At 63.9% G+C, this 27,773-nt stretch overlaps 1 protein-coding gene across 2 annotated transcripts in view; it reads left to right on the top strand.

The window, feature by feature from the left end:
- Window positions 1-27,773, top strand: part of CDH4 (cadherin 4) — a 532,985-nt gene that overhangs the window by 488,653 nt on the left and 16,559 nt on the right. For both annotated transcript variants that reach the window (XM_053199762.1, XM_053199763.1), the window contains 2 exons: window positions 14,097-14,234; window positions 26,551-26,736. In XM_053199762.1, the coding sequence (XP_053055737.1) occupies window positions 14,097-14,234; window positions 26,551-26,736 (324 nt within the window). The remainder of the gene's footprint in view (window positions 1-14,096; window positions 14,235-26,550; window positions 26,737-27,773) is intronic.

The raw sequence follows: 27,773 nt of genomic DNA, 5'->3' as shown, positions 1-27,773 counted from the left end.
CCGGCCATCCCCCCTCGAACCCCTGTTCTGGGCCCAAGGTGGGGGGCCGAGCAGGCCGGTGTTGAGTCCGTGGGAAGGGCTCTCTGAGAAGCCCACTCACGCACCTCCCCCCCTCAGTGGGCACCACGGTGACATCTGACAGAGGGGGGACTGGAGCGGCCATGACAGGCGACAGGGTCCTCGAGAGTCGGGTTTGGCCGATCAGGAGAGGCGGGACAGGAAGAGGACGTGACCTCTGAGGACACAGGCAGCCCGGTGGCAGGACGCACCCTCGAGTGGGGCTGGACGTGTGCCCCGCGGCTCAGGGCCTTCCCAGCTCCACCGACCGCCGCTGCCTGGGAGACGTGAGATGCCCCGTCCGTCAGCCGGTGACAGCCGCACCCGCCCTTAAAGGGACACCGGCCGAACCGGGGGTGGCTCCTTGTACGCGGGGCCCAGAGGCCGGGAGGGCACCCTTTGACAGACACGGCCGAGGGGTGCAGAGCAGGGGGGCTGGTGAGAGAGTGACCGGTGACCCAACACCGTGAAGCACAATGACCTCCGTGCCCCGTGACCCTCTGCCCTGAGTCTCCAGTCACCCGTCGCCCTCCAGATGAACACCCTCCATGGCCTCCTTTCTCAGGACAAAATCCAGTCTTTCCCAGGGTCTCCGGGCCCCTCTGTCTTCACCGTTCACTCAGCCGAGCTCTTCCCACAAGCGTCCCGTGCGGTGACGTGCTGGCCTGACCCCCCCACCCCCACACACTACAGCCACGTCCACATCCTGTGCTAGACGGTCGTCCGGCCTTCGGCACAAAGTCCTGCAGTCAAGCCCTCCCCCACCTGACCTCATGCTTCAGATCTTCGAGCCGACTTTGCAGATGCAAAGCCCCCACAAAGGCCGCCCCCCCCAGAAAGGCTGTGTTGTCCAGCGGGGAGAGCCCCTGTACCCGAGTGGAGACGGCCCACGCAGGAACCCTCCTGTCCTGTCTGAGCCCCTGCACCGCGTGGGCCCCATCCTCCACACCCCTGCCGTGCGCCTGCTGCCGGCACTGTGCCCCTGGCGTAGGGACCACCAAGGGCGCTGCCGTCTGGCCTCTGCCCTGTGTTCTCGGAGACACTGGGAACGCACCAGCCCGCACGTCGCTCGGCCTGGGTAGAGTGTGGCCGTGCCGGGTCTGCCGGCCTCCGCTGCCCCTCGGCCCCGTCCCGCCGGGAGGCTGGGCCTCTCCTTTGGGGAGGCCGCCTCGGGTGTCCGCTCAGCAGCCGAGCGCCCCTCTCCAGCTGCCCTTCCCATCCTCCCGCCCAGAGCAGGTGGTCTCTGAATCTTAAGCAAGTCAAGTGAAATAATTAGACACAAGCCGTCTGCACTGATGAGCACATCCACAGAGCACGGGCTGCTGTGGTCCTGAGGCGGCTGGTGGACACTCCCTGCCTCCTTCGGCGTCGCGGGGTGAGGCGTCGTGGTGATGCCAGGCAAGCCCGGGACCTCTGTAGGGGAAGGGGGGAGGTCCCCGGACAGAAGGGACGTCAGGGGGTCTGGAGGAAGGAGCCGGCGCCTGAGACGTGCCAGGAGCCGCCCACAGCCCCCGCCTAGCTTCCCACTCCCCAGGTGCTGAGGGCTGGCCCACCCCTCCACCGCCGCCTCATGGCTCACCCCCCACCACGCCCTCCCCTGTCCCCGGGGACCTGAGGCCCCGGTTCTTCCTGTCTCCACAGACGTCGCCCCCAGGGAGGCGTCTCTGACCAGTCTGCACAGGGCTGGCGCCCGACCTCCGCCTCCCCCTGAACCGGGCGTTTCCTTCACGGCCCCCCCTCGAGGGAGACTGCGCAAGCTTGTTGGCTCCTTTACAGCGAGTCCCCTGCCCGACGAGCTCTGGACGGCAGGCCCGGTCTGACCGCCCGGCGATCGGCTGGGTGCCTCGGGCACTGCGGTTGCTCAAGAAACGTGTAGAAGCGTCAGCAAGGTGGACGTGGCGAGGGCGGGACCAGCAGGGAGGCAGACCCACGGCGACACGGTCTGAGAAATCTGTCACCCCTGCCACCTGAGCCCTGTGCGGCCTGCCCCATACCCCTCGGGGCTGCAGCCAGCCCACCCTTATCCCTGCCTGCTGTCAGACCTTGGATCCGTGCGAGCCCATCTCTCTCACCTGTTGCCTCTGACTGAAGCTCGGAGAGATCAGTACTTGCCTGGACTTTTTTGTTTCCCAGCTACCAAGCGCTCCAACCTACGTGTCCTCGCTCTTTGGGGCCTCTTTTACTGGACTCGGTCCACGAGAGACGGTACCCAGAGCTTTATACTAAAGTGGGAACGGTTGATAAGAGGCAGGACAAGGTGGCATTTGCACTTCGTCAGAGAGTAGGGCCTGGAGCTGAAAGAGGGACGCTCCGAGGATGACCGTGAGATACCAGCCGTCAGGATTCAGGGCGCCGTGTCTGTCCCCCTGGGGGAGCTCACTCTGAGTTTGTGACTCTGTGCCCCGGGGAGATGCCAGGACTGTGGCTCTGCCTGGCTCCCGTCAGCCGCTTGGCAAGACGTGGCAGGTGGCCGGCGCCAGATCCCCACTCCCGCTTTGCCCACAGGCGCTCCCCGCGGGGTCTGCCTTCGCCTCCGGGTAGAGGACGCGGTGGGGGTGGCCGCGGGAGGGTCCTCCCCTCACTGATGTTCCCAGCTCCTGCTTGTGCTTCGGTCCCAGCTGCCCTGAGCTTCCCCCACTGGCCTCCGGGAGAGTGTGACTAAAGGCCCGCAGTCGAGCGGACGCCCTGGTCCGGGCCGCTCGGTGGCAAACAGTAACACAGCTCCATTTCCAGGCTTTTGGAACAGCGGTGGGCAGCTGCTGGCGGGGGCCGGGGACCCCAGGTGACTCCCGAGCCCCTGCCCGGCCAGGGCGCCCTCCCCCTGCCCCTTGGGCGGCACGCAGGCCACATGACGTGGTTTCTCCACAAGACACCTACACAAATCTGCCTTTTCCTTCTCTCTCCGTGAGGGTATTGGTCCCCCCACCCCGGGAGCGGCAGCATCCTGGGGAGAGAAACCCCGCAGACGCTGCTCGCAGCCAGCTTCCCGTGTGGCAGAGCGAGCCATCTTTATGGACGGGAAAATCCACAAACATAATTGCCACTGTGTCTAATTAGGCAGAGCTATGTAAATTGAGCGTTTTTACATGATTAAAATGTCAGCAGAGGCCTCGTAAGGTGTGAGAGGCCCCAGCGTCTCCCGTGTGCCCGGCGGGAGGCACCGCTCACCTGAACCTCCCCGGTTAGAGTGTCCGTGGCCGGACGGGACGGCGAACGTGACACTCGGGCCCCGTTCCGAAGGCGAGGGTGGCTTTCTGTTCTGACGGCTGTGTCGTGCGGCTGGTGCCGAGCCCCGGACGTCCTGGGACTCGCTTTCACCTACCCCTGGGCGAGGTCGCTCGGTCACCACGGACCCCACCCAGGCTCTCCGTCCCCACGCGTGCTGACCCTCGCCGGTCACCTTCATCAATTCGCGGTGTCTCCCCGCACGAGGGTGGGCCCAGGAAGTTCTCTCGTGGCCTCACGGGACTTGCAGGGACGCGAAGCCAGCGGCTGCCCGGGGTTCCCGGGATGCCGCACCTGCGTTGTCGGCACACGAAGAGATTTCGTGGAGGAGGGTCCACGCAGCTTTGCTCCAGCGTGATGACCCTCGTGGATCACCGCCATCGACCGCAGTCCACACCGTCCCATTACTCGGATTCGGGGGGGAGCATCCTGTGGTCACAGGGCGGCGTGTCCCCTTTGCTTCATGACAAGCCTGGTGGCGGGCCACACGGGAAATTCCAAAACTGTGTTTTCCTAGAAAATGAGCCCCTTTTAAGCCCTCCAAAGACGCCCACTGCAGGGGAGGCAGTGGCGGGGCCGGGCGGGGTGGAGGTGGGCGTTCCTCGCTGGCCGGTGTTCAGGCATGTTTATGGAGCCCTGGGTAAGTTCACCCGTGTGGCCTGGATGTCACCCGGGAAGTCCTCCCGCTCTCCTCGCCGGAAAGGGGAGGAGAGGAGACACAAAGGTGCTCTCGTCATGGGGCTTTTGATCTGCACCCCAGACCCTGCCGCCCGCCCCTGCCCGCTCCCGACACGGTGGCCCGTCCACGCATGCTGTGAACCCTCAGAGCCACGTTTCTGGCCACGGGGTCCAGCGCTGGACGTCACAGCCACTCCTGCCCCGGAGCCCAGGCTGGAGCCTTTGGAGCCTTTCTCCACGATAACGCCTCATGGTCTCTCATCACAAAAGCAACATGTCCGTGGTAGAAAACGCAAGTAAGGGGGCCCCTGGGGGCCCAGTCGGTTATGTGTCGCACTCTTGCTTTCAGCTCAGGTCGTGATCTCACGGTTTGTGAGCTTGAGCCCCACGTCCGGCTCTGTGTTGGCAGCTCGGAGCCTGCTTGGGATTCTCTCTCCCTCGCTCTCTGCTCCTCCCCACCCACGCTCTCTCTCAAAATAAATATTTAGAAACATGTTTTTTTTAATTTTTTTTTTAACGTTTATTTATTTTTGAGACAGAGAGAGACAGAGCATGAACAGGGGAGGGGCAGAGAGAGAGGGAGACACAGAATCAGAAGCAGGCTCCAGGCTCTGAGCCATCAGCCCAGGGCCCAACGCGGGGCTCGAACTCACGGATCTCGAGATCGTGACCTGAGCCGAAGCCGGCCGCTTAACCGACGGAGCCACCCAGGCGCCCCTAGAAACATGTTTTTAAAGAAAACACAAATAAGCACCAAGAAGAAAAGAGCGGTCCGCCACCCTCGCTCTGGAAGAGACGCGAACACCAGGGCGCACCCGCGTTCCCTTCCCTGCACTCTCCGAGGCCGCTGTGTCCTCAGCTGCAGCAGAGCCGTCCCGACGGCCGAAGGGTGTGGCCCCGGTGGCGCCTGGCGGTGCATCACCGCCACGGCCTCCCCGCTTTCCGTCGTTGGGATCTGCATGACTTGTCCCCCGCTGTGGACCTTTCATTGGTTTTGATCTTTTTGTTGAGCCGAGATGTGAGTGCGGGGCAAGAGGCAGGTCAAGGACCCAGGCCTCCCACGGGAACAGCCCGGGCCCCGTGTCCCAGCCCTGGGATGGGAGTCGTGGCAGGACCACCTGCCAACTCCTCCAGGAAGCCCTCCCCGCCTTCTCAGCCCTGACAGGCATCTCCCATCTCTGCCTCCTCCTCAGAGGCTGGCTGGAGGGCAGGGGCGCAGGGAGGCCACCCTCTTCCTGGAGGTGTGTGGTTTGACGGGATGGCGGGTGGGGGGGGGGGGGTGGCAGGGCCCGCCCTCGCCCGGGCTCCGGAGGAGGGCGATGTCAGGGCGGTGCTGGCCGGGGCTCGGCCAGACCCAGCCTGTGAATAAATCCAACTTTGTAATTAAAGTTCCACCGGCGTGGCAGCCGTGCTCACTCGTCTACGTAGGCGGCTGCCCTCCCGGCACGAGGGCAGACACCGGGCGGCCCCAAAGCTGCTCCCACCTCAGGTGACCCTAGCTGGCGCATTCCTTGGGGTGGAACAGGGATCTCACCCGTGCCCTCGGCTTCGAGGCACCTTGTCAGCCAATCCAGGGTCTCGAGCAGCCCAGAGACAGGTTTGGCCACAGAAGTGAGGGTTTGTTGTTTTAAAACAGCATTTAAGCGGGAGATTTTTGTGCAAATGTCCCAGTTTCTGGATTCTCTGAAAATTGGGAGGCTCTGGATCCTGGGTCCTGCTCTCCCAAGGCGCCGGGAGGCTGGCCTCTGCCCGGGGGTCCCTGCAGCCCCATCGTCCGGCAGCCACAGGCCCCAGGCAGGTGCCTGTGTTCTCTCACACGAAGCCGCCAGCAAGAGTGAGGGGCAGGAGGGAGAGCGACCCCGTCCCAAGAGAGAGGGGGGAAGAGCCAACGTCTCCAGGCAGAGGGAGGGACGTGGCCACTGTGCCGACCACGCACGTCGGCCCCCTCCCCGCCCCCACCTGGCCTGTGTCCCCACGCCCTCGGCAGCCCAGGCCCCTGCCCCCACGGCCCCTCCAGTCTGTCTCACCCACCCCTGCTTGCTCCGCCCGCCAGACCTCGATGGCACCTTCCCAGCTGGTCTCCTGGCCTCTGCTCCTGCCCTACTTCTGTCCTCACTCAACAGCCAGGGGATCCAGTCCACACCGGATCCGACCACCGCTGCCTTCTCAGACCCTCCTGTGGCTTCCTGTCTCCCCCAGAGTAAAATCCAAATGTAGCTTCTGTATCCTCTGCACCCTCTGGTCCACCTTGCCCCTGCTCGCTGGCCTCCCTTCCCGGCCACGCCAGAGTGCCTGCCTCGGGGCCTTTGCACTGGCTGTTCCCGCTGCCTAAAACATCCCTCCCCAGGATACCCACCAGTTGGCCGATCGAGTGACTCCTTCACAAAGAAGCCCTGTCTGGCCAGCCCGTGTAAGCCAGCGCCCCACGAATCCCCCCCACTCTCGGCCCGCTTCCCCTTCATTCTCCTACAGCCCTTGTCAGTACCTGACGTGGCACGTTTTGCTCACGTATCGGCTGTCTCCTCCCCTGGAGTGATGGTTCCCAGCCAGGGTGATTCCCTCCCCCACATCTGCGAACAGTTCTGATCATCGCGACTTGGGGGCGGCCCCCCTCAGAGAATGACGTGGCCCCAGATGGCAGCAACACCAAGTGGGAAACGCCCAGAGCATCAGTGCAGGAGGGCACGGGCCCTGCAGGCCCCGCGGAATCCTGGACTTGCGGAGCTGGGGCATGTGGCCCCTCCGTGATCAGGCGTGAGCTGTGTGTGCGTGGCCGTGACTGCCCCACCTCCCGCCAGTGCAGGTGCTTGTGTCTGTGACCCAGGCGGGTGGCCGGGAGGGGCCCCGAGGAGGAGAAACTCCAGGACTCAGGGACCAAGGCATCTCCTAGGACGGGACAGCCCCCCCCCGCCCCCTGCCACTGGCTTGTGTCTTCCCAGGGTCTCAGACCCCCGAAATCCTCGGTGGTCGTTCCTGAGAGCTCTTCTCCCCTCGGGGACACAGCCAGGCACCCTGCTCATCCGCTGCTGGGGACTGCATGGCCACTCCCCATGCGGCCGAGGGAGGGCGCCGTCCCTGAAGTGCTGCAACGTTCTCTCGTTTGCAGAGAGTAACTTGGCAGTGCAGAGGGAGGAGCCGGGGGCCGGGTGAGGCTTGTCGCGGCCACAGCATCGCCGCAGCCCTGGGGGGAGGCGGCCGGCCCCACACACCCCGAGGGTGCGGAGGGCAGTGGAGATGCCCCCCCGCCTGGTCATCCCCCCCAAAACGCTGTCCCCGCCGGCAGCCCCTCCTGCCCCCCAGCCCCCAGCGGCCACTGTTCCGATGTCTGTCTCAACTGGCTGGCCCTGGCAGGACGTGTCACGTCAGCGGGGCCCGAGAGCAGGCGGCCTCTGCTCCCTTCGCCCAGTGCCGTGCCGTCAAGGTTCGCCCCTGGGGCAGCACGTGTCCGTGCTCCGTTCCTCCCGGAGCTGCCAAAGTCGTATTGCAGCGTGTGCGTGGACCGCAGCCGGTCATTCATCACGGGTGGATGGGCGTCCGGGTTGTTTCCACCTGTGGCCGCGTGGCCAGTGCAGCTGCGAGCCCTGGACAAGCGTTTGTGTTGGACTCTTTTCCCAGCCCCCCGGGCATGTGCCGAGGCACGAGATCGCTGCTCGTGGGGTGACAGAGCTTTCAAGGACCCGCAGCCCATGTTCCTTGGCGGTCACACTCCCCGCACCCCTTGGGACGAGTCCCAGTGAACAGGAGTAGCAGCCCGTGCCGCCTCCCCCGCCTCCTGCGCCCCCTTCCCCCCGTGCCCCCTCTTCCCGCAGTGTCCCTCCCGTGTCCCCTCCTCCCGTGGTGTCCCTCCCATGTCCCCTCCTCCCCCGGCGTCCCTCCCATGTCCCCTCCTCCCCCGGCGTCCCTCCCGTGAGCCCTCCTCCCACAGTGTCCATCCCGTGAGCTCTCCTGCCTGGTCCCACAGCATCCCTCCCGTGTCCCCTCCTCCCCCGGCGTCCCTCCCGTGTCCCCTCCTCCCCCGGCGTCCCTCCCGTGTCCCCTCCTCCCCCGGCGTCCCTCCCGTGTCCCTTCCTCCCACGGTGTCCCTCCCGTGAGCCCTCCTCCCACAGTGTCCATCCCGTGAGCTCTCCTGCCTGGTCCCACAGCATCCCTCCCGTGTCCCCTCCTCCCCCGGCGTCCCTCCCGTGTCCCCTCCTCCCCCGGCGTCCCTCCCGTGTCCCCTCCTCCCCCGGCGTCCCTCCCGTGTCCCCTCCTCCCCCGGCGTCCCTCCCGTGTCCCCTCCTCCCCCGGCGTCCCTCCCGTGTCCCTTCCTCCCACGGTGTCCCTCCTGTGAGCCCTCCTCCCACAGTGTCCATCCCGTGAGCTCTCCTGCCTGGTCCTCAGGGCCTGATCCGACACCCAGGTGCTAAGCAACGTAAGCCCCAGGCGCAGGGAGGAGGCCAAGCCCCCAGTGTACTCGTAGGGCAGTTCCAGCAGTGACTGCAGTGATAGGCAGGGAAGCACGAGGGGGCCTGTGGCCCAGGGTGGGAGCATCAGGGCACCAGCGGTGACCAGACAGCAGGAGAACCCCAGCCTCATTCAGGGAGGAGGGATGCTGGGAGGGTCTGTGGCTTGCCTGGTGGACGCCGGGCTCTCAGCCTGAACTTACACCTGCACCCCGGCTGCCAGCCCGTTGCAGAGCACCTGCAGCAGACACGAGTGTGGGGGGTGACACGGGCCATTCTCGGGCCAGCGGGGGCGGCCCGGGCCCCTCCGGCATGTGGGGGTCCAAGCCCAGGCCTGACGTGGGTCAGGGTGCAGTCCTGGTGGCCGGCACGGGGAGTGGGTAACACGGGGCCCGCAGGAAGCTTTGATGCTTTTCTCGGGCAGGTCAGCCAGCTGCATTATTGACGGATGTTCTGCAAAATTTAAATGCTGAGTTATGGGGATCTTAAGCAAAAACCCCCGGGACCCCCCACTTTCGATTTTCTTACCTCGTCTCGAACTTGAAAATGGCCAGATCCCATTTCAGCGAATTCACTGCACCGGAGGAGGAGGGGTCCCCCTGGGCAGCAGAGGCGGGGGTTGGTGGGAGACTCAGGAGGCCCAGGCCCGCCCACTCCCCACCGGCCACCTCCCTGCAGCTCCATCAGGGGCCGATATGGCGATCAGAGGCCCGCTGCACAGCTCAGCCCGTGGAGAAGGACCACTGTGGGTCCAGGGTCATCTCTTTGTCCCAGGAGACCCGGGCGGCAGGTTTTGGGGGCTCCAGACGGCCAGACCCCGGCCACACCATCCACCAGCCATGTGCGCCCCCCTCCCGGGACTCAGTTTGATCCACTGCAAAGTAGGGAGGGTTTCACCCCTGCTCCCCAGGGCCGCTGGAACGTAGGCGCCTCGCGGCAAATGTGGTCTGTGGCGTCGCCAGCCGGAGGCACTAGAACAGCCCTGAAAAACGTCCCTTGCCGTGTCAGGGCTCCCACACCAGGCCTCACGGAAACGATGACACGAAGCCTTATTTAATGAATACATCAACCCGCTAACCATGCCAAAGCCTTCCCGTAAGTAACGACGGGATGGTTATGTAAGGGTATCGTGTCCAAGGACGCCAGGTGACTGGCCGCCTTCCTCAGCCTCTGAATGCCGTTCCAGAAGGGGATTTGGTGCCGCAAAAAGACGACATTCCTGGGTCTGAGAATGTCCTTTCTAAAGCATAAGCAGCAGCACAGTAGCTGAGTGCCTCCCACCCCCTGCAAGCCGGGGAGCCTCACAGCGATGCAAACCCTGATCAGGGCTGAGCTGGCCCGGGTCTCAGAGCCCCACCCACCGGGAGGCCCAGCTCTGCTGGGGCCTTGCCCACATTTCTTCCTTGGGGGGGGTGGTCTTCCCCCCCACCCACTCAGGGCCCAGAGAGTCCCCCACCCACCCTCCAAAAGCAAGACCAGCACACCCTCTAGTGGTGGTGGGCTGCACACACGTGCACACACACATGGATGTACACACGGATACCTTCACGCGTGCACACGCATGCACATATATCTATATGCACGCGTGTGCAGACACAAACGTGCGCACATGGACGTACACATGGATACATGTGTGTGTGCACATATGTGTACACATACCTCTATGCGTGTGTGTGCATACACGCAGATGTACACATGGATACGTGCATGATGCATACTCATATACATATACTTGTGTGTGTGCACATGTGTGCATGCACAAACATACATGGATGTGCATGTGGATACATGCACGTGTGCACTATGTGTACATGTACCTATATGTGTGCGTGCGTGTGCATATACAAATATGCACACACGGATGTACACATGGATACGTGCACACGTGCACACACAAATACACTTGCACACAACTGTACATATTCACATACCTATATACGTGCATACATATGTCCGCATACAGGTACCGGGCACGCACGTTCACGTACACACGTACGTGCACATGCATGTGTGTCGCTGTGTCTCTGAGGCCAGTAGCCCAGGTGGTCCCGTGTCGCTTGTGAGTCAATGACTGAGGACACAGGACGGTGTGGAAAAGAGACTTCACATTCCAATCAGACTTTTTTCCTCTCTTCTCTGGCCAGATCTCTCCCTCGGCCTCCAGCCTGTGCCCTCTCGGGTCCTCTGCTCTGGCCCCTTGTGGTGGCGGCCCTGGGAAGCAAGGTGGGGCAGGAGGTTTGGTCGCTCCGTGTCTGCTCCACCGGGCCCCCTTCCTTCCCACCCCGGGGGTCAGACAGTCAAAGCCCCAGTGGCAGAGGTCGTGGGGGAAGCCTCACTGAAGGGGACGCTGCCGTGTGCCCTGAGCAAGGCCAGCACAGGGGCGGGGACGTGCCGGCTGTCTCAGAGTCCAGGGCTCCATGATGCGCCAGGGGAAGAGTGCAGCCAGCAACCCGGGAGTGGGGTGGATGTGGTCCTGCACACCCGCATCCTGCAGGCATCAAGTCACTTGCCCACTCGTGCGCCGGGCGCTGGCTTGCCAGGCCCCACTTACTCGTTCACTGCTCCCCCCGATGGCGCCCACAGGGTGCTCGCCACGGAGCCCGAGCGCCAGGCCATCCGTGGGGGGCGATGTGACAGTCAGTGTGCACCAGCCTGGGCACGTGTGGCCACATGGCAGGACTGGCAGAGGGACGCCGACCCAGCCGGGTGGCCGGGCTGCCCTGTGATGAGGGACACCGGCGTGCAGGAAGGCCCGAGGTGTCCCCTGCCCATCACGGGTGGATTCCGCCGAGATTCTGTGCGGCTTGGAAGTCGGTCCTGCGGGGGCAGGGGGGCGGAGAAAGTCAGATTAAACCAGAGAACCTTCCAAAGCGAGGCTGCGGGAAACCGGGTTTTGCGCCCGCGTCCTGGTGGGGCAGGGAGCACGCGGGGTGGGGTGCAGAGGGACCAAGGCTCAAGCGTGTGGGGATTCAGGATCGGTTTGCCGGCCTTCCCCCGGCACGGGCACCGCCTCCAGCACCAGCGCCCTAGTCCTCGCCAAGGCAGAGCTGTGGCCTGAGACAGGTGGCCCCTCTGATGGACGGGAAGGAAGGGCGTCTTCCTTCTGCCCTGGGGACGCGGCCTCTGCCGCGGGCAAAGCCACGAGGCCAGGCCTGGCGGGTTTCTGCGTGTGCCTTGTCCGCACCGGTGAAGGTGAATCCTGACCGTGCTGCTGTCGCGGGCAGTCCGTCGAGGATGGCGCCGGCCACGCTCTCCGTGTACCGTCCGTTCAGAAAGAGACCGCTAGGTGTCTTCTCTGATGTTGCCGTGTGGGCACCGTTGGCTCCACATGCATTCTGTCCACGACAAAAGCCAGAAGGCAACGACGGGTATCTGGAATCCCCACCGGCACGTCCACCTGCCCCTGGTGCGCTCGGTGGTCCCAGCTGTGAGAAGACGCAGGGCCGCGTGGGCAGGGCCACGTGCTGGGCTGATTTCACTGGGCCTCCTGCCCCTGCTGTTCACACTGCCTGTCCGAGCTTCCCTCTCGGGTGAGCCCTACACTCCTCGTTCAAGAACCATCTCTGATGCACCTCCAAGGGGAAGCCTCTCCCTCTTTCTAGAGTTCCCTTGTGCCCAGCACAGAGGAGAAGATGTCAGCCACCTCATGGGGTGGTTGTGGTTCTCCTGACATAAATGACAGGTGGTTAGAAGGAGAGAGGGAAGGGGCAGGATGGGTGATGGGGGATAGATGGGTGGGTGGGTGGAGGGATGAATGGGGGTGTGGATGGAGGGATGAGTAGATGGATGGATGGGTGAGTAGATGGGTGGAAGGCTGGATGGATAGGTGGATGGTGGGACGGGGGATGGAGGGATGGGGTGTGTGGATGGAGGGAGGGAAGGATGATGGAGGGATGGGTGGGTGGACGGGTGGGTGGATGGAGGGATGGGTGGGTGGATGGAGGGATGGGTGGGTGGATGGGTGGGTGGATGGGTGGATGGGTGATGGGTAAATGGATGACAGAGAGGAAGAAGGGAAGGAAGGAAAGGTTTATCTTTTGTGAGAAAACTTTCGAACGTGGCACAGCACCAGAGTGAAGCTATTTCTACTATTTTTTTACGTCTCCTTGGTTGCAAGTTCTATCCATTTTCACAGGTGTCAGCTGTTTGAGGCATTTCCTCAATTCACTTAACAAACACTGATCGAGGGTCTGCTGTGTACCAGGCACTAGGCTGGAGTCCAGGCACACAGCCTCTCACAGATGGGGACTGAGGCCTGGCAGGCTGGCCCCCGTGCCGCCGCACCTCTCGGCCCCTCCCCTCGTGCCTGTCGCCCTGGAAGGCCTGTTGAGGAGCCCTGATTGTGCCTCCCCACCCCCCATCCAAAGGATCGGTCCCCAGAAGGAGTGACCCAGGCGCGCGCAGAGGAGCGGTTTCCTGCTCCTCCAGGGGCTCCTGTCACCACCTGGAGTGACAGCCAGGGGGAGGAAGTGGGGGGAGGATGGGGGGGCCAGGAGCCAGCACACCCCCACCCCCACACGCGTCCTGACCCTGGAGTGGGCTGCACCGGGCCCCCAGGCCACGGTCGCATGGGACAGTGGCCTTGACTGGTGGGAGGACAGGGCAGGTTCTAGGTGGGAAACAGTGTGTGGACGCTCCCGAGCCCCCAGAGCCCCCACCCCAGTCCAGGGCCTAGCCAGATGGACTTTGTGAGCCCAGACACGCTCCTCCCAGCTTGGGGAGGGGCTGCCACACTGTCACCTCCGGGCAGCACATCCCTCCTCTTCCAGAAGCCTCCCCCCGTTTCCCCCGCCCTGGCTCCCGGAGAAGCTTGTGGTGTCCCTGCCCAGCCTGCCCCGGGGGTACCCGGCTCATGTTGTCTGGTGTCAGAGCCCAGGGCTGACGCACGCCTTCTGTCAAGGGCCAGTGACCGTTGTAGGCTTTTCCGGCCACGTGATCTCTGTCACAGCCACTCAGCTGTTGTCGTGCAGAAACAAGCCACAGACAGCGCGCTAATGAGTGGACGTGGCCCTGTGTCAGTACAACTTTATTTACAGGTTAAATAAGCAGTGGTAGGGAGATTTGGCCCGAGGGCCATAGTTTGCTGACCCCCTGTATATGCTTCTTGGATCACGTGATTTCTCTCCAGGCCCCTCAGCGACTCCCAGCTGTCCACAAATATCCAGACGCCTTATCAGGCACCAAGGGACCTCAGTGGACAAGCTCACTGTTCCTCAGCATCTCTGTTGTCACCGACGGTCGCTTAGGAACATTTAATGCTCTATGTGTTGGGCACTGCAGTCGGCTTTGGGGACACGGTGGCGAGTAAGACAGCCGTGGCCTCCCAGAGCTCCGTTTGGTGAGCACGGACAACGATGAAACGATGGCACAAAACCGTAAACTCAGAACCCTGTTCTGAGCCGCGGACGTGGAGGCCGGTCTGAGGGCGGCTCATGGAGCCCTGGCGTGTCCGTGGGATTGCCCCTCCCTCTGCAAAGTGTCCATCCCTGGTTTCCCGAACCCCACGCAACACGGTGCTCTCGGCCCCCCGTTCTCCCTGCTGCGCCGGCACCGATGATCTGCGCCTCCCGAGGCTGGGAACGCCGAGACGAGAGCAGCCAGGCCGCTCCGGGCCGCGGGGAGCGTGCGTGTTGATGGAAAGGACGGGCCGAAACCCAAACTGATGCCTGTTCCCTCCCGCCCCTGTCCCTCCAGAAAGTGCAGCAGTACACAGTCATTGTCCAGGCCACAGACATGGAAGGGAACCTCAACTACGGCCTGTCGAACACGGCCACGGCCATCATCTCGGTGACGGACGTGAACGACAACCCGCCGGAGTTCACCACGAGCACGGTGAGTACGCAGCTCACGGCCGTCGGGCGCGGCTCGTGCCGCTTCTCCCCTCCCTGAGTGTGATGGAGGGACGGACAGCGGGGCCGCCACGGCCCCGGGCAGCAGGAGGCCGACGCGGAGGGGGCCTCCCCGGGGTCTGCGGCGGGAGACAGGCGGGAGGGCCTGCCAAGGCTCTGCCTCCGGGGGTGGGTGCGGGGGGACGTGTGCTCCAGTCCGGCACCGCGAGGCCCGATGTTGAGCCGCAGCTGACGCTCTGAGAAGTGCCCGGGACAGACTGGGCTGGACACTCTCTCCGGAGTTGACCTGTGGTTTTGGGGCCCGGTCGCTATGGGAGGCACGCGTGCGGCTGCGTGTGGCCGTGTATGCAACGCGACCTCCTGGGGGGGGAGGGGGCTCCTGCAGGAGCAGAACGTTGCCGTGAGCAGAACGTCGTGGAGGGTGGGGACACGCCGGGCGTTCCTCCCCCTCAGGCAGAGCTGCCCACACCAGGCTGCTCCCGGCCTGAGTGCCCAAGGGCGCTTGGTGGGCATTCATGCACCTCCGTTCTGAGTCTAAAGCCCACGAGTCACAGAGACCAGCTGCGCTCATGCTGGCACGTCCCAGGGGCAGGGCCGCGGGGTCACAGATTCAACAGCGCTGCCCCGCCAGGAGCCCCTCCCCAGGAAATCCTCATGGCCCACTCAGTGCCCGGCACGTTTGGTGACTCCCTCCTGTGCCACCCAGCCGTCTTCGGGGGGCCGGCCCTGCTCTCTCCCCACTCACTGGTCCACACCCTCCCCGGATGACTGCCCAGGTCCTTGGCGAGCAGCGCTGTGCCCCCCCCGCGAGGGCAGGCACCCATCCTCAGGTGTGGCAGGTGCAGGGGCCAGGATGGGCGGGAGGGAGGGTCAGGTCAGCAAGGGCCCCCAGAGTGGTGCTGGCTGGCGGCTGCCACCCCAAGGTCTCAGGATGGCCTCTCAGAGCCACCGCCTCTGCTGGGGTCCAGGCTCCCGGAGGGCCGACTGGGTGAGGGGGCCACGGCAATAACAGTGACAGTAATGGCGACAGCACAAGCCACGCGGGGAGCCTTCCCCTGCCAGGCTCTGGTCCCCCTAACCTTGTGAGGGTCAGGGCCCTCGCCTGACAGTCCCTCAGTGACAGAGGCTCAGAGACACGAAATCACTTGCCCAGACCCTCACTGCTAGCCCATAAGTGGGAGCAGCTGGGATTGGAGCCCAGAAGCTGCACCTGCTGTGCAGCGAGGGGGGAGGGGGAGGGGAAGGCGGTGGGGAAACAGAGAGGAGACCCCTCCTCCCCGAGAAGGCCGGTCAGCGCCAGGAAGACATCTCACAGGCCAGAGTCTGGGAGAAGAGAGCCTCCCTGGGGTCCAAGCATCCTCTCCTCCTGCTTCCCCACGCCCCACGCCCCGAGCGCTCCTGTCCCCGAATCACAGAGTCCCCAGACCCCACACCCCTGTACCTCCACCCCCCTCCCCAACTTCCCACATCCCGGAACCCGGCGGGGTGGCCTTGCCTGTGGGGGCGCAGCGCCATCTAGCGGGCGGACGGTAGCTTGCACGCGGGCGGAGCTGCTGACCCACAGCCCACCTGGGAGGAGCGGGCTGGCTTCCGCGGCCACCTGCTCTCCTGGGCCAGTGGGCAATGGCAGGAAAGGCCCTGGGCCAATGTCCCGGGGAGTCTGGACATGGGTGAAGCGGCCCCGAGCGACCCTGGAAGGAGAATAATGCCCAGGGTGCAGGCCCCAGTAGGGCCTGGCGCACACCTGGCCGGGCAGACCTGTCTTCTGGACATGCCAGGCCCGCGCTGGCGCCTGTGACCACAGCACCCTCGGGAGCAGGACGCCTCCCAGAGGTGACCTTGTAGTGAGGAGTGGAGCCAGCACCACGCCAGGCATCTGACATCGACCCTGGCGGTTGCGCCGAGTGGGTTGGGCACCTTGGACACTCAGAACCCACCTGCCGCCTCAGGGGTCTCAGGTGGTCCCGGGCGGGTGCCCAGGCAAGAGGACACTGTTCCCGGGGATACGCTCGCGTCCTGGTGCCAACTGCGAACCCTTGTTGTCTGCTGGGGCGGTGGCACCAGCCCTCGTGACCGCCAGGACCCCCAGGAAACAGCCTCGGGACCTCCACTGTCGCCATGGGAACAGGGCAGAAGGAAACCAAGCCAGCTGTCCCTGTTGGTAGTGAAGGATGTGCTTCCGGGCATGGGCCACCATAGCGACCCGGGGAGTCAAGGACTCAGCCCAGCCCTCCTGGTCACCTCCAGCCACCACGGGGTTTGGCAAAAGCTCCCAGAGACCGGACAGGGTGCTCAGAGCCCCCACCTGCCTCGAGATCCTGGTCCACACTTGCACCCAGGTGCCCTGGAGAAGGTGTGGCCACCCGGGGAGGGCAGGCGATGGCACAGACCGGTGGCTGCAGCGACAGGCGGAAAGGCAGAGGGCTCCGGCATGGGGCAGACCAGAGCCTGCACCCACCTTCCTGCCCCCAAACAGCCTGATTCTTTTACGCCCAAGATGGTCGGCCGCCGCCTAATACACCAGGAGCCAAAGTAGACACAGCCCATCGGCTCCAGACAAGCGCTCCCAGAGAGACCTCTTGGTCTCCGGCTTCGAGTCGGATGGAGATCTTGCCGATGCTATTGAGGTGTGACGGGAATGCGGCATAACGCACGGACCTTCCGGGAAACGTTCCCACTGGCCAGGAGCACAGGCCCGTGCCCGTCCCCAGAGGCAGCCCCCACCCCTGCGTCCATCGCCAAGGTGACCTTTGCTTGTCCTATGACATCACGTGGATGGAGTCACGCAGTTTGTGCAGTTCTGTGGAGCTAGGCTTCTCTCATCCAACAGAACGCCCGCGGAGCCCACGTCTGTGGTTGCACCCGCACGGTCGGACAGTCTCCCGCGTTCCTGGGGGTCCCCCGTGGCCAGCTCAGATCTTTGGACCATCTGTGAGCACCCCGTCCGTGGATGCCCTCCTTCGTTTAATCATTTTCTCTGTTTTAAAGATTGTTCTGAAGGACAATAGTTCACCATAGCTAAACTTTCTGTTTCATGGAGGAAAACTGTATCGATTATAAGGGAAAGGGAATGTATGGAAGTAAACAGAGTAAACATAAAGGGGGAGAGAGTACGGAGAAGGAGAGAGAAGGGTTCACGCATCACATCGGGTGCTCACCCCATCCAGCCTCCTGGCTGGGGAGGCCCCACGGTGAACGGCCCGGGTGGGGTCCCGATTGAGGGTCCTGGGCAGAGCGTCCTCCCCTCGGGGGAGGCTTCCAGCTAGCTCTTCCCGCCAGGGCGACGGATACACCGCCCGTGTGTGGTCCCTGGTTGGTCACGAAGTTTGTCTCGGTGCCGTCCCCAGCCAGCTGGGTCTTCTCTGCTTCTCTTACGGCATCACTATCCCAGGAACCTGGGCAGCTGCGCATCCTTCTTCCCTCCGTGATGCAGTCCAGGCGGCCAGCCGGGTCCGGCTCCAGGAGGCGAGGCAGTTAATCCCTCTCGGCGTCAGGAACAGAGGGGCCCGTTCTGATCCCAAGTCCAGATACGGAGCGTGAACCAAGCGAGCCGCCATGAGTGCGTGTGCGGCTCTACGCACAAGGCCCACAAACGAGTTCTAGGCAGAGTGGAGACCAGGCTGAGCTTCCAATCAGGTAGTTCGCACACACGGTAGCATAACCGAAAAGCTACCAAGGGAGCCACCGTGACGAAGGCGTCCCCTTCCGCCCCACGCCGCCTCCACCTTGCGCCCCGCTCCGTACCTGGTGTCCTCCGACTTGTGTTCTTTCACTCACGATGTGTCTCGGAGACCCTCCCGTGTCCGTAGATTCTGAGTGGCCTTGGGATGTTTTCAGTGCTCGTTTGGGAATAATGTCAGGCTCACACAGAGTCGTCGGAGCGGGAAGGAGACACGGAACAGCCACGTGCACTGGCCACCATCGCGTGTCCTCCGTGTCCCCGTGCCACTGCTGTGTCTGCAGATGGCCGCCCGGACCGGGGACGGAGCTGTAGCATCATGGCTGTCACGCCTAGAAGCTTCTGTGTGTTTCCTAAGAGGATTCCCCCCCACCCCTGACGTGGCCACGGTGGTCATGCCTAGAAGCTTCTGTGTTTCCTTAGAGGACTTTCCCCCCGACGTGGCCTTGGTGGTCACGCCTAGAAGCTTCTGTGTTTCCTGAGAGGTTTTCCCTGACCTGGCCATGGTGGTCATCACATACATGGCCACTGCCCCTTTTTCCACCAGAGACGACTGAGGCCCAGAGGGCTAGTTCCGGGCTGCCCGAGGTCACACAGCGAGACAGTCAAACCCAGAGCGCCTGCTGCCTCGGGCCCCGCCTCTGCTACGCGGCTGTCCTGTCCCCTCCTGAGGCGGAGCGCGTTCAGCGGCCACAGCGAGGGCCCCCGGCTGCCCCACACCCGCTCCTGCGGGCAGGCCTGCGGGGGGACCACCTCTGCCTCCCCCGGCCCAGCCCCAGCCCAGCTCTGCCAGCCAGAACCCCGTCTTCCCCTCCACACGCAGCCGCACTGAAACCCCCGCGGGCTCCCCCAAGTGCCAGTCCTGGGAGGGCCGGGGAGGGAGCGAGGGGAGGGAGCGCTGTGTGGGGCACCAGGAGGGGGGACGCACCAGGAGGAGGGCACCCCTTGATCCGCACACACCTCTGAGAAGCGGGCGCCACGGAAGCGCACGGAGACCCTGGAGAGAAGGTGCATCTGACCCCAGACGTGACCCCTGTCCAGGCAAAGGGCAGGTGGGCACAGCCTGGCTCCCTGGGACGTCCCGCCTGCCCCTCCTGTGCCCCGGCCGGCCTCGGGCAGGCCCCAGGCCTGGAGTGGGCGCAGGGTCCGAGAGTCAAGGCGGAGTGCTTCAGCGGTACCTCGGGTCCTGACGTCCACCAGGACAGCGCTCAGGGGGCGGCCTCGCTATGGTCAGACCCGAAGGCCGCTGCGGCGGGGGGTGGGGGGGAGACCAGTTTCCAGGTAGGAGTGCGCGCCCCCCCACCCATGTGCTAACGTCCTGGTAACTGTCACATGGCAATCGTGGGTTAGATTCGGGGGTCAGGGTGGCCCATGGTGTGTCCCTGGAGACGAGTGACAGGCGGGGCCCAGGACACTGCTTGGCACAGGGGTGGTGGGCGGGGCCGAGGGCCGGCCGCATCCCGGCACAGCCAGGCTATTTTTATCGAGCTTAATCAAGAACAATCAGCACAAGCTGAGGAGATGGGGGGGATTTGCATGATCCAGTTCCTACCCTTAAATGTTAATTAAAAGTCATTTTCCCTGTGCGTGTGCTGCCGCCTGGTGCCCCCGCCGCAGGGCTGGCGGGTTGTACGGCCATTGGACACTCAGCACCCCTCGAGGGTGAGCGTGGGGGTCAGCTGGGTGGGGGGCTGGTGGCCCCCAGGACGCACTCAGCCCCGAGGACCTCCTGCTGGCTTCGTCCTCAGGTCCCGGAGTGGAGCCTGGATAGCCGGGGTCCCAGGCCCCTGCCGCCAGCTCAGCCACCCTCCCCCTGACTCGCCTGGAGTCAGGAGGCCCCTCACGAGCCCCCCGTCTGGTCCCTCCTAGCCCTGTAACCTGGGCTGATAGCCGGACCTCTCTCAATGTCCCCACTTTACACAAAAGTGTCATCGGTCCCCAGGGGATGTCAGGAGCGTCCACTGGTGTCTGTGAAGGTTTACGCCTGGAACCGTGCTGCACTCTGAACGTGCCACGGGCGGCCGCCAGCCCATCACAGCAGCACGAGCAGGCCCCCGCCTTCACACACTGGAGTCCTGCCCCAGCTCTCACTCTGCAGGCGAGGGACTCACAGCGAAGTCACTAGAACTCTCCCTGTCAGCCCAGTTTCCTCATCTGTTGGCGGGGGAGGGGGGGGTGGATAGAAGCCATTAAGATGCACTATTATGGCAGTTTAAAACTTGGCAGCCGATAAGACGCGTTTCCTCTTTTCTCTTTATTTGAGAGAGAGAGCAGGAGAGGGGCAGAGAGAGTGGGAGAGACAGAGAATCCTGAGCAGACTCCACACTCTTGGCACAGAGCCTGACTCGCGGCTCGATCCCATGACCCTGGGATATCATGACCTGAGCCGAAGTCAGGAGTCGGATGCTCAACCGACTGAGCCCCCGCCCCCCCCCGGCGCCCCCCCTGTACGTGGTGACCGCATGGCCTGCTTCCCGTCCCCAGAGAAGCATGGATGAGATTACATGTGAAAACAATTAATGTGGTTAAATTAAGTAATTTAGTTAAATTCAAGTCAGTGTTAAAAACAAAAGGGCATGTGATCATGGCGGTCCCCCCCCCCACCCCCGCCGCCCCGTTCTCTGGAGATGGGACAGGAGGACAGTGAGTGTGGAGGCCAGCACTTGGCCCCGAGCGAACTCCACCCTCCCCAGGGCTGGCTGGGCCCGCACCGCCTGAAAGTGGGCCTGCTCTGGCCCCCCAGGTCCTGTGAATCCCAGGTCTCCTCAGCTTTTCGACTTACGTCCACAAACCCAGGAGAAGGGAGAGATTTCAACTCAGCATGAGTTCCTGAGAATCGGAATTTGGCATCTCAAAACGGGCACGGACTCAACACCCTTAACTGCGCACAGACACTCGGTGCAAAGTTCTGCCGTAAATAGTTACTCGGATCTCCTCCGAGCACCGAGAGACAGCAGGCGGGAGCGCCCGTCCCCACCCGACATCACATCCCACCACAAGCCCTTCCTGCCATGCCGGTGTCCGCTTCCCAAAGATGACACGTTCTTCGACCCCCTGGGTCCCCACCCGGCCGGACTGCAGGCAGACGTGGGGGTCAGAGGCTGGAGCCAGAGTCCCGGCTGCTAACCGGTCTCCCACACAGACCAGTCGCTAACCTCAGGCAGGTCCGGGAGGCCCCGTGCCCGTTTCCTCCCCTGTGAGGTGGGGCGCACCCCCGTGCGCTATCTGCCTTCTCTGGGGACAGCTCCTCGGGGTGGGGACAGAGGCTCAGGGGGGCATCCTGGCCCCCAGACCTCAGTCCCTCCCCTGTGATGTGCAGGGTGAATAAAGACAGCCTTCAGGTTGCTTCTGGATCAGGGCCACTGGTCCTCCAATCTGATTCTGATCTGAACTCAGAACCCAGCAGAAACCATCATGATTTTACTGGATACAAAAGTAAATTCTAAACAATAAAACCATTGGAATGTCCAGAGGCGCATCCGTAGTTACATATGCCAGCAGAAGCCAAGGGACAAATGGAGGGGCAGTGCTGGTGTGTGCCCGGGGGGGGGGGGGGGGGGTCCACGGAGAACCGTCCCCAGGTGCCCACCCAGCACCCACAGCCCCGTCCTGGCCAGACGGGGACTCCCGGGGCCGGCTCTCCAGGCTCTGCTAATGACTGTGGCACGTCCCTGAGTTCCAGGTCAGGGAGGGCACCCCTCCTTCCCGGTTAGATGCCCCACCAATGCAGGGGGTGCGGACTGGAGAGGAGGGGGTGTCCTGCATCCCAAGAGGCGGCTGGGGGAGGGTCAAGTCCTCCGGCCCACGCACGCGTCTTTTAGGACTTTTAGGACCAGCCGTGGTTCCAAGTGATCGGAACAGAAACAAAAACACAGCCTCACGGGTTATGCTGTGGGGTGTGGACAGGCTGGCATTCTCCGTCCTCTCTGAATCCTGCTGGGCTTCACTGTCCCCACCCAAATCCTCCTCTATGCTAATGTGACCTTCCCCTGGGAGCCCTGCGGATTTCTGCCTCGGAGCTGTGTTTGTGCTAGATGAAATCCTCCCCGCCCCCGGGGATGGGGCTACATTTGAATTCTGGATTACCATCTAGGTGAGACACTGTGTTCCAGTGATCTTAAAATTCCTTCTTTCCCAAATATCTGCCTTCTCATCCCATGAGGCATGGGAGAGGCTTTCCCTGTGCCCGAAAACCTGAAAAAATTAAATTAAAAACTCATTATGGCTAGGGGAAGGTTAATAAGAAAATCCTAAGCCAGATTTATCAGCTTAAGGCCCTTCTTTGTGAACCTTTATTAAACTCGCATGAATTAAAATAGACTCTTGGAATAAACTTCACCCAGAGTCTGGGAGGAATCGGGCTCCGGGACACACAGGTCTCGCCTGTGCCGTGAAGCTCTGGGACGGACCCCACACCCCGGAGACAGAGGCAGAGCAGAGCAGACAGAGGTGCCCATCGGGCCAGCTGTGGTGACCCGCGGGGGCACACCCAAAGCCCGGCTCTTAGGTGACACTGCCCGGACCCACCCCAGTCACCTAAACAGAGAGGGAAGCTGCTAGAGGCTGTGAGCGGTCACAAGACCCGAGGGCCCGCCGTGGCGGGCACGGAGGCTCCAGCCGGAGCAGCCCCTCCTGGTGCCCACGCTGAACTGGGTGCCATCCCCGTAGGGGCCAGCGCACGGGGCCTCTCCGTCTCGCTTCGGAATCAGCCAGGCAGGCGCATGCGACCGGCAGGTCCTAGGCCACCTGACCAGCTCGTGGCCGTAGAGGAAGCTGCGAAAGCAAGTTTGTAGAAAATAAAGAAAGGGATTCGGAAGGCGCCAGGCAGCCAGGCAGCCTAACAGTCTTAACCAAAAAGTGACTGACTCTGGCGACTTAACCGAAAAGAAAACTCCTCGGGTCTCAGAGGCCAAAAACCAAGCACTGACTTCAGGCATGGCTGGACCCAGGCCCCACGAGCCGCCGGGAGCCTCCCTCGGGACACGCCTCCTCTGGGCTTGGCATCCTCAGGCTGCCGATGGCGGCCCCACCGCACCCGACGCTTTCAGGCAGGTGTGGGCGCGACACCCAGGCCAGAGAGGGCACCAGAACTCGGTGAGCCCCGGTTGGCTGGTGGAGGCCACGTGCCCATTTCTGAATCACCGAGGTGGGGAGCATCGCGGCCTCGAGAGGGGTCCGCGATCTTTTCTGTAAAGGGCGTAAAGCCATCACTTCCAAGTCTGGGAGCTCCAGGTCACAATCAGTGGACTCCGCCACAGGCAACATGTAAATGAAGGGACGTGGCTGTGTGCCGATCAAACTTTATTAACAAGACGGGCTATGGCCTGAACTTGGCCCTGTCGTTTGCCAGGCCTCCATTCCCACCAAGCCCCTCACGAGAGTCCGGGCGCCGAGGCCCCAGGACCACAGATGCTCTGGGTCATCCCTACCTCTGAATTCCTAGACGTTCCAGGGAGGGCACACGTTGCTCGCCGGCTCCCCCGCCTGCCGCCTGGGAGGTGGGCAGCGGGTGTCCCTGGCCCCGGTCTTCAGTAGAGGAAACCCGCTCAGAGGGGCCGAGGGACCGCCTTAAGCTTCCACGGCTGCTTGAGGCCAAGCCAGGCCTGCGCCCACCTGGACGGGCTCCCTCGGGCAGTGGCTTCGCCCGGTGTGGTAGGTGCTCTTTGCCGCTCCCGGGGAGCTGGGCCCTCCCTCTGCGGCCAGGGAGCTGTGCTCAGGGCCCGGAGCCGGGCCGGGCAGTGTGCCAGGCCCTTCGTGCCCGTTCTCCATCCCCGAGCCTCGCGGGAGGCGGCGTGCCCGTTTTGTGGATGACACACTCGGTTCTCATTCGGCCCAGGTCGGCAGCCCCCGGGTGGTCACAGCCTCCAAGAGTGCCTCCTGCACTGGGGACACGGTGACATCCGGCAGAGGGCGTGGCCCTGGGTGCAGCAGGGAGGCCGGGCGAGTGTCCACCAGTGGGAGGTGTGTCTCCGGAGGCTCAAGCGACACCAGGCGGTGGGACCTAGGCCTGCTGGCTCAGTGCGGTTAGCAGACTGGCCCCAGCAGGGGGCCTTGAGTCTCCCTCCCCCCACCGCCCCCCCACGAATGCAGGGGGGCCACTGTGCCGGCTCCAGGCCTTCCGCTCCTTCCTCTGCCTGGCTCCCACCTCCCTGAGGACCACTGGGGGACGTCACCCCACACCTGTGCTCCTCCTGAGAGCTCCAGGGACCAGGGCACCCCGCATGCATACACACACACACACACACACTGCCCGAAGCAGCCCTGTGCCCCCCCAGGACGACCCGCCTCCTGGCCCCCAGCCCCCCAACCCTCCCTTGCACTCTCCAGGCCTCGTGGCCAAGAGCCCTCTGAATGCCCTGCCCCCATGGTCCTCTACCTGAGGCCTCTCCGCCCCAGGACCCTGCCCCACCCACAGCGATGGCAGGGCCGCTCCCTCCCCAACAGCAAGTGCCTGGGACCCCAGTCAGGCAGGGCTCTGCCTCCCCCCTCCACGTTGGGTCTCTGGCCACTGGGCTGACTAGCCCTGCTGTCCCTTGCCAGGACCTTGATGCTGTGCACTGTGGCACCCCACAGTCCCACGAGGGTAGGGGCCGGCCCCCTTGCTCCGGGCTGAGTCCCTGCGGCCCTGGGGATGGAGGGAAGAACGCCCACCAGTGCGCCTCCCGGAGGCCGGCCTCCGGGGCCGCAGCTCCTGCTGGTGGAGGCAGGCTCGGGAGGACAGCAGCGACCGGGACCTGCTGGAGGAACGGGAGCGGCCGCAGGCCATTAGCTCGGAACGGTCACGGGCGCCAGCACCCCCGAATCCCACGATAGGATCTCGTGCTGCTGCGTGGGACGGCGTCTGAGGGCCTGGTGGGAGAGATCCTTCTTGGATAAATTCACAATTGTTCTTGCTGACAAGGTGATGCTATCAGGGTCTGAAGACTTGCGAGGACCAGGTGACGAGGGCCCTTTGTGCGCGCCTGAGCGGCTGGGTTGTGGTGTTCCCCGCAGGACGTCGATGCCCAAAGTCCACGAGGCTGACACAGGAGCCTCTCCTGAGCCTGTGAAGTGCAGGTGAAGGTCTGTGCTCTTGCCTTGGGTTGAACAGAGCCCTTTGCAGCCCCGGAGGCAGCCGACCTTGCCGGGGCTCCAGTTCCTCCTTCGCTGGGCCTGAGGCCCCAGGTCCCCGGAGCCGCACACCAAGCACACACTGGCCGAGCTGCAGGGTTCTGACCTCCAGGAAGCCAGAAAGAGCAGAGCCACCAGCCCCGACGTCACTGACCCACAGAACCACCGATGGCCACCCTCGGCCTTCAGGCTCCCGGTTCTGGGAAGTCAACCCCTGTGTTCAAGGCACTGTGGCCCAATTTTCTGTTCTTTGCACCCAGAACCCCCTCGCCAAAGACCAGCTGAGGCCCGAATCTTCGAGTGCCCGGGGCAGAAACCAGTGCGGCAATCCAGGCCCAGAGCCGGGCTGGAGGGGCCCAGTCTCTCCCAGGATGACCCAAGCTCCCGAGGGAGAGAACGGGAGGCCGGATGCCACACCCACCAGCTGGCGTCCGTCGCCCGGCGGGGAGGGGGTCCCCTCAGAGCCAGCCAGCCAGCCCCGCACGGGGGCGCCGTGTGTAGGGGCCTGGCCCTTGGGCTGCCGTCAGCCCCGGACGCAGAGTGTCAAAGAACCCAGATGGTAGCTGCAGAGTCCGAGCCGTGAACGCACTCAGGTGGTGGAGGACGTGTGACCGGCTGCCTGACACCCCCCACCGGGCGTTTCGAAACGCACTCGGGGTGGTGAGTTCGTTCTGGAGCACAGGCCAAGGCCCACCGCTCCCTGGGTGCACAGGAAGACCGTCCTCCGTGTAAAGCGACGCCATGCCTGTCCTGGGGGGCGAAAGGGCGTTTTGGGGCCGCGGCCCCCGGGTGGGCACAGGGCAGCGTGGCCGGGAGGTGGTGGTGACGGGGAGTCCTGTGAGGCTCGGGCACCACTTCTGAAACTAGGCAGGCACGGAGGGGGCCCGGGAGGACGAGGGCTGGGAGCCAGGCTGCCTGGGGCCACTCCCAAGACTGTCTCTGGATTCCTTCCTCCCCGGCCGGTGACCCGGCCCACGGTGACAGGGGGCTGGTCCTCAGGACTGGCACTCTGCACCCCACTTTGTGGTGCCCCAGGGTCTCTCAGCCTCTCTTGCTTCATCTGTAAAATGGGGGTGAGAACAGGGTTACCCTGAGGAGACGGCATGGGCAGCGCCCGGCACGGTGCTGGGACCGGGGGTGGGGGGCGGGGAGCCCAGGCAGGATTCTCCTGGGAAGCCCTGCACGCTGCGAGCACGTGCTGTGGTGTCTCGTGTGCCCAGCTGTCACACGGGCCTCCGGGCACACGGGGAAGGTCTGAAGGGGGTTCAGGAGGAAGGCTGGTGCACACGTGTGTGCAGGTGCCCGTGAGCCTTGGTCTGAAGGTGGTGGGTACGGCTCTGAGTCCCGGGCCAGCCGGGGGCGGGGGCGGGGGGGGGGGGGGGGGCCCGGAGGGCTCTCAGCAGCCACCGTGCGCGCCAAATGGGCCCACTTGCGGGCGACAGGGGGTGCATCCCCGGGGCTGGTCGAGAGGCCCCACAGGGTGAGAACACTGTCTCCTTGTGTTCTGCAGTACGCAGGGGAGGTACCCGAAAACCAGGTGGAGGTGGTGGTTGCAAACCTGACCGTGATGGACCGAGACCAGCCCCACTCGCCAAACTGGAACGCCTTCTACCGCATCATCAGCGGGGACCCCTCGGGGCACTTCAGCATCCGCACAGACCCCGTCACCAATGAGGGCATGGTCACCGTGGTCAAGGTGGGTGCCCTCCTCGCTTCCTGCCAGCCGTGGCGAGCTCCGCCCCGGGGCCGCGACCCTGGGACCCACCTGCTGGACCGGAGGCAGGCTCCCAAGGACCTGGTCGTGTGACCTCCAGGGACTGGGCAGCCTGACCTGCCACCCCCCCCACCCCCCAGAGACCACTCTCCTGTCCCCTCCCTGAAGGCCACATCACTGCCTCAGTCCAGGAATGGGTGAACCCCATCCCTGGATCCCGGAGATAAATCCAGCTCAGCCACGAAGGCATGGCGGGACTTGTTTGTCTAACGTCTGAAGATTTGTCATGTACCTTTCTGAACAGCTGAGGCCTGTGCCTTCCCTTCCCCGTGCTGTGTTGATCCAGGATTTGGTGTCGCGATTTATAGACAAATGTCAAGAACGGTGTTAGGGATGGGGGTGTGACGACCGGGGGGCAGAGTGAGGGGCTTGGGGGGACTCCTGCGTCCCCAGCGCGGTGCGGGAGAGAGGACCGCGCGCTCGTCAGAAGTCACAAGTGAGTCCTACCACATGTGCACCTAAGACTGAGTTTCACGGCCCTTAACGCCGGGCGCACAGGCGGCCGCGCCGTCCCCACGGAGCCCGGACCGCGTGTGCAGATGGCATCCGTCACCCGCACCATGCTTCTCCGTTTTTCCTTCTTTGCGCTGCTACCCACGCGGGACGTTCCTCCAGACTCCCGGTTCAAAGTCTTTTAAGGCAAGATGGGTGTTGGAAAGCACGTTCGGGTTAATTTTGCGTTCTTTGGTAAAGACGCATCCTTTCAGACGTTGTCTTGCAGAGGAGGGTGGCCAGGAGGGGGCGCGGGCGGTGGGGGGCAGTCAGGGGAGGCGGCTGGCTCTTGGCTCCCTTACCGCGGGCACGGGCCCGTCGCCCTCGCTGTGCCCCGGACGCGCAGGGCTGTCGCTGACCCCGCAGTAGATCCTGGACAGAGAAGGGCAGGGCAGCGCCTGGAACAGCGCCTGGAAGGCAGTGAGAGCTCACCTGACAGGAACAGCTGCTGTCATGACACGGACTGG

This window comes from Acinonyx jubatus, chromosome A3, assembly GCF_027475565.1.
Source record: "Acinonyx jubatus isolate Ajub_Pintada_27869175 chromosome A3, VMU_Ajub_asm_v1.0, whole genome shotgun sequence".
In the NCBI taxonomy this organism is placed as follows: domain Eukaryota; kingdom Metazoa; phylum Chordata; class Mammalia; order Carnivora; family Felidae; genus Acinonyx; species Acinonyx jubatus.
The sequence above is the reverse complement of the archived record's forward strand: the minus strand, read 5'-3'. Positions and strand labels throughout refer to the sequence as shown.